General features: G+C 41.9%; 1 protein-coding gene across 4 annotated transcripts in view; it reads right to left on the minus strand.

Moving 5' to 3' along the window:
* Nucleotides 1–23,111, minus strand: part of LOC140728185 (partitioning defective 3 homolog B-like) — a 1,189,360-nt gene that overhangs the window by 488,522 nt on the left and 677,727 nt on the right. For 3 of the 4 annotated variants that reach the window (XM_073046530.1, XM_073046527.1, XM_073046529.1), the window contains one exon: nucleotides 1,218–1,452. In XM_073046530.1, coding sequence (XP_072902631.1) covers nucleotides 1,218–1,452 — 235 coding nt within the window. The remainder of the gene's footprint in view (nucleotides 1–1,217; nucleotides 1,453–23,111) is intronic. The other variant, XM_073046528.1, reaches the window with a different exon arrangement.

Below are 23,111 nucleotides of genomic sequence, written 5' to 3' on the forward strand. Positions count from 1 at the left end.
TGGATACAAATTTTATAGTGCTCAAACTTTTATTGATCACAGCCTTTAATATACTCAACAACTGAGCATCTGGAGCCTTTCAAGAAGAGTACACTAAAGAAGATAATGCACTGTAAAAAGAAATTTCTCCTCATTCTCAGTCCTAAAGTGCCATCACCTTGCTCTATACTCTTACATTAATGAAACAAATACTTTAACATCAATGCTGTCATTCCCTCTTCGAAGACAGGGATTTCTCAGTATTCTGAATAGAATGCCAATCTTATTCGATCTCTATTTTCTCAAGAATCAATTTGATATGTCCTCTGTACCAATGCTGAGGCAAGTACAACCTTACCTGCACAGAATTCTAGAAATGATCCAACAATGCCTTAAATAACTCCAGTTAGACCTTTGCACGCCAGCTTACTTCTAATAAAGGCCAACATATTGTTGCCTTGCTAATTGCTTGCTTCATCCTGTATTACTTTGCTGCATGAATAGAATGCTTGAACAAAACAAATTGCATCTCTGCTCCTTCGGGTGTCTGACTGAAAATGATTTGACATTTCAGACAGGTAAGTCTGCCCCAAAGGGTCAGACCTTGGTTGTTCAGAGAGAGGTAGTCATTTCTTATGAATATCGGTGCTTTTCATTTGGAGTGAGGGGGTGAAGGAGATGGTGGGGTCATTTATGGAATTGTCAGGATTAAGAAGTTAAAAAGACTTCATCCAATTCTAACCTATTTAGAGAACTTAATTAAAAATATATTCTTTATTCATTCATAAAACAGACAGATCCACAGGTATTGCCATGAGAAAATTGTCCCTCAGGGATTGGACTCCAAGTTATTATTACTTCAGTGTGCTGACTCACTCACAGCTCATTTGGAATGAAGCTGGTGACATTTCAGTTGTTTTAAAAGGCAACACTTTGGTGAACTTTTCATGCACACCAATAACAACAACTTGCATTTACCTGGCATCCCTCCTGTGTGGTGAAATATCACAAGCACTCACAGTGCAGAAGTGAAAGACTGCAGAAGAGAAAGTGGTGGCAGCTTGGATGCCAGCGGCATTTCAAGCAATTAGCCTCAAATAGGGACATTCAGCAATTGAGCAACAAATTTCCTCTTTGTGTGAAAATGTGCTCCGCAGCATCACTTCTAAATGGATAAACCAGAACATAAGAATACACAATATTAAATCAATTCATGCAATGAAAATCTAAAGAAATACCTAAGCATGGCTCCAAATCCCTTCTTCTTGACTTTCTTTTCTTGACTCTCATTTTCCTTCTTTTTGTCCTTTTCCTTTGTTTTTGTTTTCACCTTTTTTTTCTTGTCTTTCTTTTTTTTCCCCTTCTTCATCTTACTGTCAGAGCTCTCCGTATCTTCAAGCTCGGCAGTCCCCTGGAATGCGGATTCACTACCTGGGGTCTCGTGGCCTGACTGAGAGCTGTCTTCCGAATCTGCTGCAGGAAGGTGAAAAATATAAGCGTGTCAAAAAATAACTCACTTGTCATTATTTTGTATTTTTAAGATTGCATTTTGCATTATTTTGTGGTTCTTCCACCATTAGTCTTTACAATGAATACTCAAATACAACCTCCATCTAAGGCTCTTGCATTAACGTTCTGAGACCAATTATTAAGAATAAGTAGTTGAAGGTATTAAATGGAACTTCACTTTCAACACATATATAACTTAGAAGGCTCAAAATCTATTCCTGAGACTTTAGCAAAGTAAGTTTACAGTCTCATTTCTATAGTTGAAAGCTGTGCATTTTCTTGTTGAGACTTTATAATGGGAATGAGGATAGGGTCCTTATTTACCCTCTCAAGTGGATGCAAAAGGTCTTCTGGCATACCTGACATAGAGCAGGACCATTCTTCCTAGAGTTCCATCAAAATATCTGAACATTCACCTAGCCTGCTGCATCTCCAAGAAACCATAATGGTACTGGTGTTTATAGGGCCTGCTTTGCTCTAAAAGGCCTCTATGTTTCCCACATTAACAGCAAGTGCAAATTGGTGTGGAGTCAGTAAGGTCTGAAAGTTGAGTAGATACTCAGAGATCAACATGGGAAAATGGGCTTCAATTCTCGGGTTACTGGGGAACAAAGGAGCTGTTCTGCTGGTTTGGGCTTCATTTGAGTTAGGCTGGACAGGTGAATTGAATAGCTTGGGCTGAAGATAGGTCTCTACACTAAATAACGGGGACAAGGATCTGGTAAGGTAAAATTGAGAGGTGTAAAGACAAACTGACAAGGGCACAAGGTAGTGAAATGGTTATTAATAGGCAGAGGGATGAATGCACTTCCAATTACTTAATCAACACGTAGCCAGGGCAAACCAAATGAACATCAACAGTGTGGAGATTACATTCATGGAGGGTATGAGACGTGGTTTTCTAGATCAATATATTGAGGAACAAACAAGCAAACTGGCATTTTCATTTAAAGTGTGACTAATTTTATGTAATAAGGAAGGGTTAATTAATAAATTAATTAATACCAATTTTATTTTGCTTTTGCTTTCATATTTTATTTTATTATTTTAAAATTAACCCTGGTAGTTGAATGGTCTTTATGGGAAAGTAAATGTGAAATGTAAGAGACAAAGTTAATTAATCCAATCTAAAATCAGTGTCTTAAAATGGAAGCAAAGCAGAATAAAGTTATGAGGCATGAATTGTCTACAGTAGATTGGGAAATGACATTTAAATTAAACAAGCATTATTACCATTAATAATACTAATAATAGCAATAAATATCCTTTTAAGGCACAAGCCCCCAATGGGAAAAAGAAAAAGTTTAGCAAAAGTTAATATGGGTTCCTTACAGAGGGTCAGATGAAATTATATGAGGATATAAGGAAATGGAAGAGAAATTTAAACAAATATAGACAAGGAATAGTTCCCAGAAGTAGAGAAGAACAGAGCCAGAGGATCTGAAAGAAACTAGTGTTCTTAAAAACACAGCACTGGGGCCAAAAGCCAATGAATCTCTAACATTTAATGATGTGGGTTCAAACATTTGAAGAAAGTGCTTGGAAATTTTGGATGCACTGGTTCTCAACTTCCCAGATTTCACAGAGTGTAGAACAATGCCAGCAGACTGGAAATACCAAACCTAAATCCACTATTTATGAAAGAGGGGAGAGAGAGAAATGTGGAAACAACAGATACTTCCATCAAATATCAACAGCAAGGAAAACGCTACAATCAGTTATTAGTGATTATCCGAACACTCAGAAAATATGAACAGGGCTGTTCGAAGCCTGATATATCTGATAAATCTCTCATGTTTTTTCAGGTTGTAACTCACCTAAGAGACAAGGACAAACCTGTTGATGTGATTGGTGTGGACTTTTTGGTGCCATAGAAAAGATTATTCAACCAAATTTCAGTACATGGACTGGAAGTAACATACTGCCACAGACTAAGGAGTGAATAGAACACACAAAACAGTTACTGGCAATATACTCATGGACACCAGTGGAACTGACCAGCGAGGCCTAAGGCAGATCTATGGAGGATGTCATCTGTGTGGCCCTACAGTCATCACTAGAGCATCTGGACAGTAAATTGTTTATTAAATACAGTTCTGCCTTCACTACTATTTTTCCAAACAAACTCATCACCGAACTCCAGTCCCTGGGAGTTAATGCCTCACTCTGCAACTGGATCCTTCACTTTCTGTCCAACATACTGCAATCAGTAAGGATTGGCAGAAATGCCTTCACCACAATTATTCCGAACACTGGTGCTTCACAAGGCTGCACCCTCAACTGCCCTACTCTACTCCCTGTACAGTTACAATAGCGTGGCCAAATTCTGCTCTTGCTCCATTGACAGGTTGGCAAATGACACAACCGTAGTGAGCTGGATCTCAGATAATAATGAGTACAGGAAGGAGATAGACAGCTTAGTGACATGACGTCATCAAAATAACCTTTCTGTCAACGTCAACAAAACAAAGCAGCTGGTCATTGATGTCAGAAAGGGGATGGTGTACATGCTCCCGTCTATATCAATGATGTTGAGGCTGAGAGCTTCAAGTTCCTCAGTGTGAATATCACCAAAAGCCTGTCCTACTCCGAACACATTGATGTCACGGCCAAGAAACATATTTGCCTCCACTTCCACAGGAGGCTGAAGAAATTCAGCGTGTCCAATTTATATTGATGCACCTGGATGCTTAACAGCTTGGCATGGATACTGCTCTGCACATGACCACAAGAAACTGCAGAGGGCTGTGGACATAACTCAGCACATCACATGGACTCTGCCTGTATTTGTCACTGCCTCAGTAAAGAAGCAGGCAGAATCAAGGACCCTACATATCCCAGACATTCTCTCTTCTCCCTTCTCCCATGAGACAGAAGATACAACAGCTTGAAAACACATATCACCAGGCTCAAGGGCAGCGTCTATCCTGCTACTATCAGACTCTTGGACAGACATCTTGTACAATCAGATGGACTCCTGGCCTCACCACCTCGTTACGAGCTTACATGTTTTTGTTCAACTGTACTGTACTTTTTCAGTAGCACTTGTTGGCACATGGCTAAGTGGCTAAAGCATTGGTCTAGTGATCTGAAGGTCACTAGTTCAAGCCTCAGCTAAGGCAGCGTGTTGTGTCCTTGAGCAAGGCACTTAACCACACATTGCTCTGCAACGACACCGGTGCCAAGCTGTATCGGCCCTTGCCCTTCCCTTGGACAACATCGGTGGCATGGAGAGGGGAGACTTGCAGCATGGGCAACTGCCAGTCTTCCATACAACCTTGCCCAGGCTTGTGCCCTGGAAACTTTCCAAGGCGCAAATCCATGGTGTCTCGAGACTAACGGATGCCTATTACACTTGATTTTTCATTGCTGTTGATTTTACTTTGTTCTCGCTCAATGCATTATGCAATGATGTGATTCATCTAAATAGTAAGCAAGTCAAACTTTTCATTGTATCTTGGTACACGTGACAATAATAAACCAACTATAAAATAAACTATAAAACCAAATATAAAAAAAAAGAGTAGAAATAAATGTTCTTTTACATGCTGGGAGGCTGAGGGTGCCACAAGGATCAGCACTCCACAATCTATATCATTGATTTGAAAGAGAACAAGCACAATAAATCTATGCTTCCTGGTGATAAAGGCTGGGTGGCTCTGTAGGTTGTAAGGAGGATGTAGGGAAGACTCTAGTGGATTTAAACAAGCTAAGTGAATGGACAAGCAAATGGAATGTAATATGGAAAAATGAGAAATAACCTGCCCTAATGGGGAGAAAGAAAATATATTAATTGGTGAAAGATTGAAAAGCATTGCTATTAAGAAGGACCTGAGTATCCTTGTACATGAATCATTGAATGTTAATGTGCAGATACAGCAGGCAATTAATAAAGCAAATTGTCTACTGGCATTTAATGCAGCAGGATCTGAGTACAAAAGAAAAGGCATCTTAATGCAATTATGTAGGTGAGACCGCACCAGAAATTTTATGAATAGGTCTGAACTTCCTTCCTCAGAAAAAGATTACTTGAACCAGAGGGAGTACAACAAGATGGATTTACCTTACCAATGTGGATTCTCCAAGAGGCTAACAATGGGGGATTGCTTTGTCAAGGACTTCTGCTTTGTCCACTGCAAAAGGCAGGGTCTCCCAGTGGCTCCACCTCACTCACTACCATTCAGGGCCCCGAACTCTCCTTCCAGTGATGTGATACTTCACCTGAACGTCTGTCAGGGTCATCTCTTGTATCTGGTGCTCCCAGTGTGGCCTCCTCTACATCTGTGAGGCAATGGGGGACAACTTTGTCGAGTACTTCACTCTGTTTGTCACTAAAGGCAGAAGGATCTCCTGATGGCTACCCATTTCAATACATCTTCGCATTCCCATACTAACATGTCTGTCCACAGCCTCTACTGCCACGTCAAACTTAAGTTGGAGAACAATGCCTCATATTTGATTTCGGTGGCCTCCAACCTGATGGCATGAACTTTGATTTCTCTAATTTCCAGTAGTTTCTCCCCTCTCCTTCCTTTTCCCCTTTTTCATTCCCCACTTAACCCTTCTCACTTCCTCACCTGCCCATCACCTCCATCTGGTTTCCCTCCTTCTTCCCTTTCTTCCATAGTCCACTGTCCTCTCCTATTAGATTCCTTCTTCTTCAGCTCTTCCACCTATCCCCTCTCAGCTTATTACTTCATCCCACTCTTCCACCTATCCACTTTCCCACTCCCCTTGTCTAACCTATCATTTTCCAGCTGATACGCCCTTGTCTCCACCTCCATTTCTTATTTTGGCTTCTGCCCCCTTCATTTCCAGTCATGATGAAGAGTCTCAGCCTGCAATGTTGACTGTTATTCCCCTCCAGAGATGTTGCCTGACTTGCTGGTTTCAACGTTCATTTATTCACAGCTTTAACCACATTAAAAGACAATGTTCTATGAACAATTCTCTGCAGTCTTATGGTTTCTTACTCCTTTGATGCTCTTTGATTATGTTCAGATATTCATAATATTCCAGATTTTTACCACTGACCTCAATGGTTTTAGTAAGAAAGCTGAATTATCAGTGCAGTACACCCCGGCATTAAAGACAGGCTACATTTCCTAGAAAGCAGTCTGTTTTACAATTTTTCATAACATGATCCACTGATACAAACAGACAAAATTTTTGTTTCTTCAGCATCCTGTATTTATTTTTTTAATTCTGTAAGAACAAAATAAACTTCCATAATTGGTAGCGCTTTGTGTATTCCATAAGAATGAATATTCATTGCCAAAACTGCCTTAACACAGAGATAAGAGATCACTCGAGTCAACTAAGATGTTCCCCTGGCAGCCCTTCTACTTTCTTCGAAGTTTGAAAAGATTCAGCACATCATCTAAAACTTCAACAAACTTCTATAGATGTGTAATAGGGAGAACGCAGACGAGTTGCATCATGGTCTAGTGTAGAAACAGCAATGCCCTTGAAGTGAAAAGCCTAGAAAGAGTAGTAGATACATCCCAGTCCATCAAGAGTAAAGCAGTCCCTGCCACTGAACACATCTACAAGGAATGCAGTCACAGGAGAACATTCATCAAAGACCCCCACCATCCAGGCCATCTCTCTTCTCGCTGCTGTCATCGGGAAGGAGGTATCCTGCAGTGGGAGGGAGAACAGCCAGGGGTCGTGGTACATATTGGTACCAATGACATAGGTAGGAAAAGAGAAGAGGTACTGAAAACAGACTGCAGGGAGTTAGGAAGGAAGTTGAAAAGCAGGACCACAAAGGTAGTAATCTCGAGATTACTGCCTGTGACACGTGACAGTGAGAATAGGAATAGAATGAGGTGGAGGATAAATGTGTGGCTGAGGGATTAGAGCAGGGAGCAGGGATTCAGATTTCTGAATCATTGGGACCTCTTCTGGGGCAGGTGTGACCTGTTGCACTTGAATCCCAGTGGGACCAATATCCTGGTGGGGAGGTTTACTAAGGCTACTGGGGAGAGTTTAAACTAGAATTGTTGGGGAATGGGAACAGAACTGAAGAGACTGAGGAAGAGGAGGTTGGCTCATAAATAGAGAAAGGATGTAGACAGTGCGAGAGGGAGGATAGGCAGGTAATAGAGACGGGATGCGCTCAGACCGAAGGTTTGAGATGTGTCTATTTTAATGCAAGGAGTATTGTAAACAAAGCGGATGAGCTTAGCATGTGGATCAGTACTTGGAGCTATGATGTGGTGGCCATTACAGACATGGATGGCTCAGGGACAGGAATGGTTACTTCAAGTGCCGGGTTTTAGATGTTCCAGAAAGGATAATGAGGAAGGCTGTGAGATCTTGTGATCTTTTCTGGTTAAATCAAAAACCTCTACAAAAGGGGTCGGCTTATGCAAAGGTAACATGAAAAAGTCACTTTTATAACCTTGAAAATGGGGGTCGGCTTATACTCCGGAATATACGGTATATAGATAAGCCAACAAGAGGAGAGACGGTACTTGATCTGGTATTGGGAAATAAACTTGGTCAGGTGTCAGATCTCACAGTGGAAGAGCATTTTGGAGATAGTGATCATAATTCTATCTCCTTTACAATAGCATTGGAGAGAGATAGGAATAGACAAGTTAGAAAAGTGTTTAATTGGAGTAAGGGGAATTATGAGGCTATCAGGCAGGAAATTGGAAGCTTAAATTGGAAACAGATGCTCTCAGGGAAAAGTACAGAAGAAATGTGGCTAATGTTCAGGAGATATTTGTGTGGAGTTCTGCATAGGTACATTCCAATAAGACAGGGAAGTTATGGTAGGGTACAGGAACCGTGGGGTACAAAGGCTGTAATAAATCTAGTCAAGAAGAAAAGAAAAGCTTACAAAAGGTTCAGAGAGCTAGGTAATGTTAGAGATCTAGAAGATTATAAGGCTAATAGGAAGGAGCTTAAGAAGGAAATTAAGAGAGCCAGAAGGGGCCATGAGAAGGTCTTGGTGAGCAGGATTAAGGAAAACCCCAAAGCATTCTACAAATATGTGAACAGCAAGAGTATAAGACGTGAGAGAATAGGACCTGTCAAGTGTGACAGAGGGAAAGCGTGTATGGAACTGGAGGAAACAGCAAGGGAATTAATGAATACTTTACTCCGGTATTCACTATGGAAAAGGATCTTGGTGAATGCAGTGTTGAGTTGCAGCAGACTGAAAAGCTTGAGCATGTAGACAGTAAGAAAGAGGATGTGTTAGAGCTTTTGGAAAGCATCAAGTTGGTTATGTCACTGGGACTGGATGAGATGTACCCCAACCTACTGTGGGGGGCGAGGTAGGAGATTGCTGAGCATCTGGCAATGATCTTTGCATCATCAATGGGGACAGGAGAGGTTCTGGTGGATTGGAGGGTTGCAGATGTTGTTCTTTCATTCAAGAAAAGGAGTAGATATAGCCCAGGAAATTATAGACCAGTGAGTCTTACCTCAGTGGTTGGTAAGTTGATGGAGAAGATCCTGAGAGGCAGGATTTATGAACATTTGGAGAGGCATAATATGATTAGGAATAGTCAGCATGGCTTTGTCAAAGGCAGGTCGTGCCTTACGAGCCTGACTGAATTTTTTGAGGATATGACTAAACACATTGATGAAGGTAGAGCAGTAGATGTAGTGTATATGGATTTCAGCAAGGCATTTGATAAGGTACCCCATGAAAGGCTTATTGAGAAAGTAAGGAGGCATGGGATCCAAGGGGACATTGCTTTGTGGATCCAGAACTGGCTTGCCCATGGAAGGCAAATAGTGGTTGTAGACGGAGTTCAGCATGGAGGTCGGTCACCAGTGGGGTGTCTCAGGGATCTGATCTGGGACCCTTACTCTTCGTGATTTTTATAATTGACCTGGATGAGGAAGTGGAGAGATGGGTTAGTAAGTTTGCTGATGACACTAAGGTTGGTGGTGTTGTAGATAGTATGGAGGGCTGTCAGAGGTTACAGCAGGACGTTGATAGGATGCAAAACTGTGCTGAGAAGTGGCAGATGGAGTTCAATGCATATCAGTGTGAAGTGGTTCATTTTGATAGGTCAAATATGATGGCAGAATATAGTATTAATGGTAAGACTCTTGGCAGTGTGGAGGATCAGGGGGATCTTGGGGTCAAAGTCCATAGGATGCTCAAAGCAGCTGCGCAGGTTGACTCGGTGGTTATTGGCCTCCATCAATCGTGGAATTGAATTTAGGAGAGGTAATGTTGCAGCTACATAGGACTCTGGTCAGACCCCAGTTAGAGTACTGTGCTCAGTTCTGGTCGCCTCACTACAGGAAGGATGTGGAAGCCATAGAAAGGGTGCAGAGGAGATTTACAAGGATGTTGCCTGGATTGGGGAGCATGCCTTATGAAAACAGGTTGAGTGAACTCGGCTTTTTCTCCTTGGAGCGACGGAGAATGAGAGGTGACCTGATAGAGGTGTATAAGATGATCAGAGGCATTGATTGTGTGGATAGTCAGGAGCTTTTTCCCAGGGCTGAAATGGTTGCCACAAGAGTACACAGGTTTAAGGTGCAGGGGAGTAGGTACAGAGGAGATGTCAGGGGTAAGTTTTTTCACTCAGAGAGTGGTGAGTGCTTGGAATGGGCTGCCGGCAACGGTGGTGGAGGCAGATACGATAGGGTCTTTCTAAGAGACTTTTGGATAGGTACATGAAGCTTAGAAAAATAGAGGGTTATAGGTAAGCCTAGTAATTTTTAACATAGGGACATGTTCGGCACAACTTTGTGGGCCAAAGGGCTGTATTGTGCTGTAGGTTTTCTATGTTTCTATGAGGTACAAGAGCCTCAAGACTCAGACCAACAGTTTCAAGAACAGTTATTTACCTTCAACAATCAGGCTCTTGAACCAGAGTGGTTGACTTCACTAAACTTCACTCACCCCATCACTGAATTGTTCCCACAACCTATGGACTCACTTTCAAGGACTCTTCATCTCGATATTCATTGTTTGTTGGTTTGTTTGTTTATTTATTATCTTTTTTTCTTTCTTTCTGTACTTTCACGGTTGTTATCATTTGCATATTGGTTGTTTGTTCGTCCGGTTGGGTATAGTCTTTCACTGATTCTCTTCTGCTTCTTGTGTTTGTTGTGAATGACCGCAAGAAAATGAATCTCAGGGTTGTTTATGGTGGTGACATATATGTACTTCGATAATAAATTTACTTTCAAATTAAGGCATTGTCTATTGGTGAGTCCTCAGATCCACATATTCTAGTGTACTGTGTGCACAAGTGAGTGGTGGCTGTAGTTAGTGGTTGGGCCTTTTAACACAGAGGTACTCGGTACTCATAATGAAAGCATATGCACAAGCATCTGGGATGTTATGCACTCAATCCTGGTGCTGGATCTACAGCCTACAGCAGTTTAAGACATAACTTAATAGAAAAGAGTTGTCACAGAAATCAGGCATTACTGAATCTCTTTGAGCACTTAACCTTAATACAAAACTCTATTTATTGGCCAAAGAGGGGAGAATGCCACAGAATGTGCCTAGTGGTACTGTGAATCTGATATGATCATCATTTAGATGTTATGAACAAAGAAGAAGTGGTTATGGATAAAAGAAGCCCAGAATGCCCCTTCAAACTAAATTACAACACCAGTGAAAGCAGATGAAAGCTTTAAATGGTAATCTAAAACGACCCTGAACTATGGTGAGGGAATTCTAAACACAAAGGGCCAAATACATGGTACAAAGGTATGGATGTGTTTTTCCGAGCCACATGAACGGGGCTTGGTTGTAAATCATTCTATAGGTGACAAGCTAGATGACCATCAAGTACAGAATGTTGGAGGAACAAGCAACTTAGAAATCCCATTCCAGTCAGTGACATATTTAATCAAAAACAGGAATAAGAACAAAAAGCATGGTATCTTCCTGTGGTGACTATAAATTACCTGCATTTTGTGTGTTGATCAAGCTGAAATACTTTTAACATGTTCATCTTCAGCTGGATATTCATTTTAGTTTATAACACAATTTGAATCTTCATTTTTATGGTCAGAGTTTAGTTACGATTCTGATGTGGTTTGGCTAATCGGTAGGAATGGACCATCCAGGAGGGAAATAACAAGCATACTGACAGCCAGTTAGCCAAGTCAGTTAGACTTTGGCTGATCTCTACCTTAGTCCAATTTAGCTTCCTTGGTTCCATATCCCATAATGTTCTTTCCAAACAAAAATCTCTCCATTGTCACACTGAAATTTGCAAACGAATTCCAATTGCTTTGGCGTTTCTGGAGGAAGATATTCAGGTTATCACAGTCTTTTCAGTAAAGTGCTTTGCTACATTGTCACGAAAACTGAACTCTAATATGCCACTTGGTCTGGACTGCCAACAGCTGCCCTATTTCATTTTGATTAATGATGACGATGGTTAGATATTCTGCGCAAACTTCTTGCTGTATATTTCAGTAGTTCTAGACTCAAGGTCACATACCTGTATATCACTGCAAAATAGTTGCAAATATTCTTCATTAAAAATGTATCATCTGTGACCATGTATGGATCCAGGGATTGGGCTGGAGTTGATGGTGGATAGGGTAAAATGATACAAGGCTGACAATCTACGGTATAATGAGATCTGAAAACAATGAGGAAGATATATTGGCTAAATATTGTCTACCAAAATACAATTACAGCTGTGGCCTGCTCCATGATAAGTTACCCAACACCAAGTAGAAAATTACCTCGCACTGGGGCTATACGGCGTTGAGGCTCGTCCCCTGGGTGGTGGATGGAGGATCCCTCGTGTGAGGGGTGCACCGGATAATATGGAAGAAGGTGCCGCGAACCAACATAGCCTAGGAGAAGGAACTCCGATTCCAAACCTGGCTAGATAGGACTTGTTAGCCTTGGATGGCAGCCTATCTAGGAGAGGGTAAACTCTGATTTCAAATATAGGTGAAATCACCAAGCAAGAAATTCGAAAAGCCCTGAAAAGCCTGAAGAATGGCAAGGCTGCTGGAGAAGACAACATTCCTGCAGAAGCATTGAAAGAGGGTGGAGAGGTTATGGTGGACCATTTGCATATTCTGCTGAATTTGATATGGAGAACAGGAGAGATCCCATCAGATTGGAAGAAGGGCCTCCTTGTGAAGCTGCCAAAATCTGGAGATCTTTCACTGTGTGGCAAGTGGAGGGGGATCACCTTGTTGTCCATTCCTAGCAAAGTTCTCACCAGGGTCATCTTGGAGCGGATGAAAGACACCATTGACCAGAGACTTAGAGATGAGCAGGCAGGGTTCAGGAAAGGGAGATCATACATTGACCAGATAGCTACACTTAGAGTCATTGTGGAGCAGACAATAGAATGGCAAACCCCACTATATGTGTGTTTTATTGATTTTGAGAAGGCATTTGACAGCCTGGACAGAAAGTCAATGTGGAGCATCTTACGACACTATGGTGTACCGGAAGAGATGGTGAATATCATCAAGCAGCTTTATGATGGCTTCTTATGCAGGATCATCCACGATGGGAGACTGTCCGAAGAGTTCCTAATCACTACTGGAGTTAGACAGGGATGCCTGCTGTCGCCTCTACTTTTTCTTGTGGTACTCGACTGGGCTACAAGAACAGCCTGTGCTGGCTCAGAGAGAGGCATCCAGTGGACGTTAACAGGGAAATTGGAAGACCTGGCATTTGCAGATGATCTCGCTCTTCTCTCACACTGGCTTCAAGATATGCAGAAGAAAGTAGATTCCTTGGGAAAGACCTCACAGCGAGTAGGCCTTAAGATCAGTCAGGAGAAGATCAAAGTTCTACGCATGAATAATAAACAAGAGGAGCCATTACGGATTGAAGGACAAATAGTTGAAGACGTAGACAAATTCACCTACCTCGGAAGCAAAATCAGTAAATCAGGAGGTACAGATGAGGATCGGAAAAGCCCAACATGCCTTCACAACCCTGCGACCTGTTTGGAGATCTACGGCCATCTTTGTCAAAACCATCTTGCTATATGGATCCGAAACATGGAGAATCACTAACACCAGCTGCAACAAGGTCCAGACCTTTCTCAACAAATGCCTCCGGCAGATCCTCCGCCTCAAGTGGTACGACAGAGTGTCAAACCTAGACCTATGGAAGAGAGCAAACCAAGAGCCCATTGTATTCCAGATAAGGAGGAGGAAGTGGAGATGGGTCGGCCACAGCTTGAGGAAGAGCCAGTCGAATGTCACTCAACAATCACTCGAATGGAATCCACAAGGGAAGAGAAGAAGAGGTCGCCCAAAGCAAACCTGGAGGCGTAGGCTTTTGGATGAACTGAAAGCCACCGGCCAAACTTGGGAGACTGCAAAAACATCTGCTAGAGATCACAGGAAGTGGAGGACTTTTGTTGAAGCCCTATGCTCCATAAGGAGAGAAAAGGATTAAAGAAGAAGTAGAAAATTAACCTACCAAAATACATCTCCTGGGGCCATAGAATTATACAGGTGCACTCAGGAGAAACACATAGAGTCACAGGGAGGAAGTGCAAACTCCACACAGACAGTGCCTGGTGTACGGCACCGTGAGGCAACTCCAAAAGTTGCACTGCCTTGCCATTCAAAGTCAATGCTGCACTGGCAGGGAGGCAAACGTGGACCTCCTGTGTGGCTGGTGAGAATTTTCTCACTGAATCACCAATGCACTAATTCATCATGTGATAATGACCAGATGTCTCAGGAAACTGGCATAGCGTATGTGGAAGGAAGGGAAACAAACAGTAGTGTCATGGAACATATAGAGATTAAAGAGGAGGAGGTGCTTGCTGCCTTACAGCGAATAAAGGCAGATAAATCCTCCAGGCCTGACATGATATTTCCTCGGACCTTGAGAGAGACTAGTGTAGAAATTGCAGGGACCCTGGCAGAAATATTTAAAATCTCCTTAGCAACGGGTGCAGTGCCAGAGGATTGGAGGGTAGCTCATGTTCTTCCGGTGTTTAAAAAAGGCTCCAGAAGAAAACCAGGTAATTACAGGCCGGTGAGCCTGACATCAGTAGTAGGTAAATTATTGGAAGGTGTTCTGAGAGTTCGGATATACAAGTATTTGGGCAGCCAAGGGCTGATTAAGGATAGTCAGCATGGCTTTATGTGTGGTAGATCGTGTTTAATGAATCTTGTAGAGTTTTTCGAGGAGGTTACCAAGAAAGTAGATGAAGGAAAGGCTGTGGATGTTGTACACATGGACTTCAGTAAGGCATTTGACAAGGTCCCACATGGGAGGTTAGTTCAGAGGGCTCAGACACTAGGTATCCATGGAGAGGTTGTAAACTGGATTCAAAATTGGCTATGTGGGAGAAGACAGAGAGTGGGAGTGGATGACTGCTTCTCAGACTGGAGGTCTGTGACTAATGGTGTGCCTCAGGGATCTGTGTTGGGACCATTGTTGTTTGTTGTCTATGTCAATGATCTAGATGATAATGTGGTAAATTGGATCAGCAAGTTTGCTGATGACACTAAGACAGAGGCGTTGTGGACAGCGAGGAAGGCTTTCATAGCTTGCAGAGGGATCTGGACCAACTGGAAAAATGGGCCAGAAAATGGCAGATGGAATTTAATGCAGACAAGTGTGAGGTGTTGCATTTTGGAAGGACAAATCAAGGTAGGACATACACAGTAAATGCTAGGGCACTGAGGAGTGCGGAGGAACAAAGAGATCTGGGAATTCAGATACATAATTCCCCGAAAGTGGCATCACAGGTAGACAGGGTTGTAAAGAAGGCTTTTGGCATCCTGGCATTCATAAATCAAAGTATTGAGTATAAGAATTTGGATGGTATGGTGAGGTTGTATAAGACATTGGGGAGGCCAAATTTGGAGCATTGTGTGCAGTTCTGGTCACCTAACTATTGGAAGGATATCAGTAAGATTGAAAGAGTGCAGAAAAGATTTATTAGGATGTTGCCAGGTCTTTAGCAGTTGAGTTACAGGGAAAGATTGAGCAGGTTAGGACTTTATTCCTTGGAGCGTAGAAGAATGAGGGGGGGATTTGATAGAGGTTTATAAAATTATGAGGTGTATAGACAGAGTAAATGCGAGTATGCTCTTTCCACTTAGATTAGGAGAGATAATTATGAGAGGACATGGCTTTAGGGTGAAAGGGGAAAGGTTTAGGGGGAACATTAGGGGGAATTGGATAGATACATGGATGGGAGAGGTCTGGAGGGTTATGGACTGGGTGCAGGTCAATAGGACTAGCGGAATAAAGTTTCGGCACAGACTAGAAGGGCCAAATGGCCTGTTTTCTGTGCTGTAGTGTTCCATGGTTCTATGTACACATGCACAGAGATTTGAATTTAACTATTTTAGGATGAGTATATTAAACTGTGGATTTGTGAACTTCCTTGTGGTGCCTCAGGTTTAGTGGGGGGGGGCACGTGGGGGCTGTGCCTCTTTCAGTCTCAACCTCTCTCATCCTCAGCTTTGGATTATTGGTTCATTATTGTCTCATGCACAGAGATACAGTGGAAAGCCTTTGTTTGTGTGTCATGCCATACATAATTACATTAAGGAGATGTAAAGAAATATATAGTGTTGCATTTATGGAGAAAGTGCTGGTAGACAAATAAAATGTGAGGGCTACATCGAGGTAGATTTGGAGATCAAAAGTTCAAGAGCAAAAACTATGTGGTAAAAGAGTTCAGTGTGTCAAGGAGCAGTCTGGGGGGGGGGGGGGAAGGATTTTTGGGTCAAAGCCTTGCACCAGGAGTGAGAGTACAAAGGCAACACACACACACACACACACATACACACACACACAAACACACACACACACACACACACACACACACACACACACACACACACACACACACACACACACACACACACACACACACACACACACACACACACACACACACACACACAATGCTGGAGGAACTCAGCAGGTCAAGCAGCATCTATGGAAAGGATGGAAAGGTCGACGTTTCAGGCCAAGACCTTTCCTCGTGTTCATGGGAGTAGGAAAGTGAGATGGCCAGTATAAAGAGGGGAAGTGTAGTGGTGGGAAAGGAGTCCGGGGTGATTGATGGACTGAGAAGGGGTGGAAGATGACAGGCAGGTTGCACCTGATAGGGGAGGGGATAAAGAAAATTCCAGCACCTGCAGCCTCTTGTGTTTCCAAGGATTCAGTACGAGAGGTTGGTTCACAAGTCTAATGACAACAGAATCTGTCCTTTGGTGGGACATGCTGTCAGGCTTTTGTATCTTCTGCCCAATGGGAGAGAGAAGAGGAGAGGATAACAGGGATGGGTGATTATGTTGACTGCTTTGCCTAGGTTGCAGGAAATGTAGAGAAAGTCAGTGAGGGGAAGTTATTTTGCATAATGGACTGGGTTGTGTTCACAACTTGCCGCAGTTTCCTTTGGCTTTGGGCAGAGCAGTTGCCATACCAAGATGTGAAGCAGCCAGATATGACGCTGGTGACCTATTGAAGGACAAATAAAGGAAAGGAGAGCAGTTACCAGCCCCTCTTTGGAGGAGTCTCAGTAGAATATCAGCCTTTGCCCGTGTTTCAAGTCCCTGTGATGGCTCTTGGCCAACAACCTGGTGTTTCAGAGGTTAAAGGGCTTCATTCAGTTCCTGCCATAAAGGCACAGGGGAAACATAAGCATTAACACGAGTGCAGGGATGTTTTATTGTAACCTGTACTATATAGGAGTTGTGGTGGGGAACCACAGTGAATTTTTGATTGAAGATCTATTAGCGTGACATGTGTCAGTACACCGCCTGCCAAGCTACATATCCAGCTAGGAGCGGAAGATTGATGTTTGACACAGTGCAAAGTATGACAAGCAGATCACCTCAAGGAAGGAAACAGTGTGCAGCCTTCAGTTGTTTTCTTTCCCAATGTAAATCAAGTCTAGAGCTGCGTGCTTAATACTCATAATCAATGTATGTGCAGTGAGAGGGATGTCATTTCTGATTCAGTACTGGCATGCTCACTTCCAAGTCAGGCGGTGGTGGATTTAAATTGCACGCCAGTGCCTTGAACTTAAAAAGCTAGGCTGAGGTTTATTTAACGTGGTATGGTGAATCCCATCTGCATCACAATGAACATCACAGATATCACAGTACAACATGATGAGCAGAACAATTCACCACACTGTCCTGGACTGTACCTTCCCTTAATACACAACTGAACTGGTCACTATCTAGTGACTCACTGTGCACAGATTAACTGCTGCATTTCTTACATTTTAGCAATGACTGCACTCCTAAAAGTGATGTCCAGTCTTGTTGAAGATGCCTTGTAAATGCAAGGCTTTCCTTTTTAATGTTAGATCCTAATTAACAGAGGTAATTTTAGTGATGAGGCTTAATAACATATCGGTGGAAGGATTATTTAGCTTTAAAATTCTAAACCCAAAGAAAACAATCAGAAAATGTGTAGGTGAAAGAGAGAAAAAATAGTTACAGTTTAAATATTGTTCATAATGCAGTAGCATTTGAAACCTCTCCCTTCAATACCAGTTATTTTCTGAGGTTGTCCAAACAATCCATTAATAATTTAAGAATTTGTAATGGAAGGGCATTGACATGGGATTTGTATTTCCACAATAGCTTTTACTTGGCCTCACAAGTGGGAATAACAATCCTATTTCTTTCTCATCCAAAATGTTTTTTGATTATAATAACTGTCAGAGCTTCATAAATAAGTTATAGGGTTTGTTTATATTTTAGTTTAAAGAGGTGCATTACAAACTCAGAGGGACATTTAATATTCTCATTTATATCACGCGAACCCCCAGTCACCTCTCTTCAGAGGAACCTATCAACATTTTGTGTAAGTGGCTTTAATGCAGGTATTTCCTGCTGAATTTGTAAGGGCCTTCTCATCCACAGGCACAATTCCTGCCATGCAAAGGCCACAGAGTTAAATGTGAGCCTGTACATCTGCAACTTGAACATGCACGGGACATTCAAATGGCTTTTGTTGTTTTAATGTAATTATGTACAGGTTGCCACAAAGCCACTGATTCAAGCCTGCGGCCATAATGAAGTTGGAACACGTACGCAGAGATTAGCTTTATATATCGCATATATCGAAACATACAGTGAAATGTGCTGCTTTGTGTTAAATCAGTGAGGACTGTGTTGGGGTAACCCACAAGTGTCACCACACTTCCAGCACCATCACAGCAAACCCTAATTGTACATCTTTAAAACGTGGTAGGAAAACAGAGTGCCTAGAAGTAACCATGGGGAGACGGTGTACATTCCTTACAGGCAACGGCGAGAATCCAAAGAAAACAATCAGCTAACTTGTTGGTGAAAGTGAGAAAATATTATTACAGTTTAAATATCTCTATCAGTTTAAATACCCTGATCTTACAGATGGTGCTGTAAAGCGATGCACTAACCACTGTGCCATATTGTAGCGAGGGTTGTACTCAAGACCAAGAAGACAAAGTCTTTTCATCACTGCGTTGGTAGTCCTTGCAGGAGAATCATGTGAACACAACAGAAACAATTTAAAAGGCTCACGGAATGTTAGTCTTCATCTCAAAGGGCCCAAATTCTAAGTGACAGAAGCTATGCATGTGTTGTATAAAGCTCACTTTAGATTACATCTGGAGAACTGCATCTGGTTTTGTTCTATTTATTGATTTACAGGACCTTGGCATCAAGTAGTCATTTCCCACTCTTAATTGCCCCTGAATCAAGTGAAATCTTAGGTCAATTCAGTGCAGTTAAGTCAAGTACATCATTGTGCATCTGAAATCACATAAAGGCCAGACTGGGTGGGTAAGGCAATTTTTCCCATTCTCTGAAGAACATGAGTGTACTAGATATAATTTTTCACAGTATCCTGATTTTCTAGTCACCATTACTGAAAGCATTTTTTTTTTACCATTCCAGGATTTCCTTTGGGCGGCATACCTGATAAAGATATATTAGTCTTGGAGGGAGTGCAGCATGGGTTCACATACAAGATATTAAGACAAAATAACTTACTTCCTAAAATACAGTCACAAGACTGTAAATGCTGGAATCCGGAGCAGCATACAAAAGGCTAAACTCAACAGAACAGGCAGTGTCTCTGGAAGGAAATGGACAGTCAAAGTTTCAGATCAAGACCTTCATCAGGACTGGAAAGAAAGAAGGAAGATAGCCAGAATAAAAGACAGGGAGAAGGGGTTGAGCAAGAACTGGCAACAGATGGATCCAGGTGAGGTGGGGGAGAGGGGACTGATAGGCAAATGAGGGAAGAGAGAGAGCAGGAATGATGTAAGAAGATAGGAGGTGATAGATCGAAGTGATAAATAGCTGAAGATGTAATCTGATAGGAAAAGATGATGGAGCATGGAATAAGGTAAAGGGGAGGGAATCAGCAGGGAGAATATGTGGGTGATAGGCAGATGAAGAGTATTGGAGAGTGGAAGGAGGTTAAGAGGTAAAGTGATGGGGACTGGTGTGATAAGGGGAGAAGGAGGAAGGAACAGAGGGGTGTGGTTACTAGAAGTTAGAGAAATCAATGTTCATGCCATCAGGTTGGAGAATTCCAAGAAGAAACATGAGGTGCTGTTCCTCTTATCCATGCCCTGTCTCAAGCTGGCAGCAGAGGAGGGTATATACATAGATATCAGTGGGAGAATGTGAAGTGGAATTAAGATGGGTCACCACTAAGTGATCCCGGTTGATACGACAAACAGAACGAAGGGTGGATGCTGTAATCCCCCCACTCTGCATTGGGTATCACCAATGTAGAGGGGACCACACTGAGAGCATCAGATGCAATAAAAAAACAGTGGTGGATTCACACAGGAATGACTGCCTCACCTGGAAAGACTATTTAGGGCCCTGAATGGTGTTGCAGGAAGAGCCAAAAAATACAATTAAAACATTAAAGGCCAGCCATGGGATAGGCATAGAGAAATACAATATGGGGAGCAATCTGGAACAAAAACTTGAGTGAAGATCAAAGTTGATTAAGCACCCTCACCCAAACAGTGCCAGAACTATGGAATTTCCTCTGCAAATTAAACTCTGGAGGATGGAAATCAATGAAAAATTTCAAAACATAGATTTATAGTTTGTTAGTTACAGGGTATGAAACCAATAGGGGCAAATTGAGCTAAGGTACATATCAGTCATGGCCTCACCGACTAGCAATCAAAGCTCTGAGTGGTCTCTTTCTACTCTTCTACATAACGTTAAATCACCCTTCGGCAATAGGTGGCAAGTTAAAAGGATAGAATCGCTTGTGTTTCCCAAAATATAGCTTAAGTACATATAGAATGAGAAAAGAATTCAGCAAAATCATAAAACACACAAAAAAATCAAATGTTAACTGTGCTACAAAAATTAATTTGCTGTGACCTTGTATATAGGCATAAAAAATTAATAACAGCAATGTGCAGCTGAAGTCATCGTGTCTGTCATATAAACAAATGTTGGCTATTATACCACAAGCGGTTTATTATTGGAATGATTTTCATGAATATTGAAAACCTACAACTCAAAAGAAATGAAACTGCTCATGAGATACCAGCTCCTTCTCATGCGTGAAATAAGCCAGTAATCAACTGCTAGTGATATGAGGAAAGGAATGGTAAGATAAACCATGTCTATAGCCCTGTCTTCAGTCAGCCAAAGTGCCTTTGTGATATATCACTTGCCATCTCAACAGCATAAAGATTTGGCTCTGCAACTGAAAAATAGTTTTCATGTTAAAAATATATCCAATGATTCACAGGAAAATTAATCATGAATAAAATACGATTTGCAAAACCATCCTGGATAAGCCTTGAGCCTGACCCAACCATGACCTTTAACCATTGTTACAAACCCTTTCTTCTGAAGCTATCCCAGCCCTGAAACACAAACTACTACTGTCATAGGAATGTAGCTGGAGAAATTCGCTCTCAGATGAGGAGTGCTGAGTCTGCAATACAGTAGCATCTGTGAGCAATAGCTCACCCCCAAAATGCAGATCTACTTGCTTCAATGGAGCTAAATTTCAGTGAAGGAGTACAGTGTGCAAATTTTTGTATTTAGTGCTCCTAATCAGAGGACAAATGTTCTGAGTAACAGCATTTTATTTTACTGAAATGTTTTAAAGCACATTACACAGTGAATTATTTTATGACTGAAATGACTACCATTATATAAATAAATGAGGCAGGCAAGTTGGCTTCGCTAATGTCCCATAAATAACAAGTTGGAATGACCAGATAATTATCACACCCCCCCTTTGGAAAGGTTTATGCAAAACAGCAGGAGAATCATTCTGCGGAAAAAGAGGTCACTCGGCCAACAGCGATGGTGGCAGTGCACCAGAAGAGCTGACAACCGGTTCCACCGGCTGCTCTTTCCCCACTGACTTGAAAATTCATGCTTTTACCTATCACAGTGAGCTTGCTTTCACCCCACCTTCAGATCCTATCACAATCACTTTCTGCCTTTGCTGAGAAGATTTCTTTTCAGCACATCCCTGGCACATTTTGTCAATCATCATGGGTGTTACGGTAGCGTAGCGGTTAGAGCGACACTATTACAGCACGGGGCCTTGGGGTTAGGAGTTCAAGCCTGGCGTCCTCTCTAATGAGGACCCGTGGAATGCGTGGGTTTTCTCCAGGTGGTACCGTTTCCTCCCACAGTCCAAGGACGTACTGGGTGGGTTAACTGGTCATTATAAATTGTCCTGTGATTAGGTTAGGGTTAAATCTGGGTTTTTGGGGGTTGACCGGCAACTCAGCTCAAAGAGCCGAAAGCCGAAAGGGCCTATTCCACATTGTATCACAAAATAAAATAAATCTTAAAATCAATGTTTGATAACTTGACCCATTTGCTTATTTTTCTATTAACCCTTTTAAAGTCCGTAGTAGTTTTGAATATTAAATCTCCCTGTAACCTTATCTGTTACAAGGATTTTACATCAGCTTCTCTAATCGCTTCATAAATTGAAATTCCCTCATGCTCCCATTCTGCTAGATCGCCTCTGAACCCTCTCCAAGGACCTGATGTCCCAGAATGGGCACAATTTACTCAATGAGGCATTACCATTGACTTTAAATGGCTTGCCACAGGTCCCCTGCCTTTGTGCTCTACGACTCTATTAGCAAGCACAGGGGACTTGCATGTTTTATTAATAACCTTATTGACATCCTTCACAAATTCATGTTTGTGAAACCTCAAGTCTCCCAGCTCCTTTCCCACTTTGAACATTTCACTATTTCGTTTATACAGCTTCGCCTCGTTTTCACTTCTGAAGTGCATCAGTGTATTCCTTTCTCTTATTGGGGCACTGACGTTGCATCTTTTAGAATTCACCAGAACAGATAAATAGGACAATGGCTATTAGATATATAGAGGGCACAGAAGTGCCGTGGAGAGTGCAAAATGTATTTACATTGATAACAGAAGGTCTGCATTATTATACCCATCAGGGAAAAAATAAATAAATTAGCAGTCCTTACTCATTCAGATCTGTGAAATTGTGAAAGACTTTGAAAAGGAGAACATAAGTAGAGTATTTCCACTCAAGGAGAAGAACAAAAATAAAGATTAACTTTATGGACCATTATCAAGAAGACAAAGAAGATCATTCAGAAGAAAATTTGATACTGGAGTGTTGGTGAGAATATGGAACAAGCTCAGAGGAGTAGTGTGGTAGCTAATAAAAA

This window comes from Hemitrygon akajei, chromosome 5 (assembly GCF_048418815.1).
Source record: "Hemitrygon akajei chromosome 5, sHemAka1.3, whole genome shotgun sequence".
Taxonomy (NCBI): domain Eukaryota; kingdom Metazoa; phylum Chordata; class Chondrichthyes; order Myliobatiformes; family Dasyatidae; genus Hemitrygon; species Hemitrygon akajei.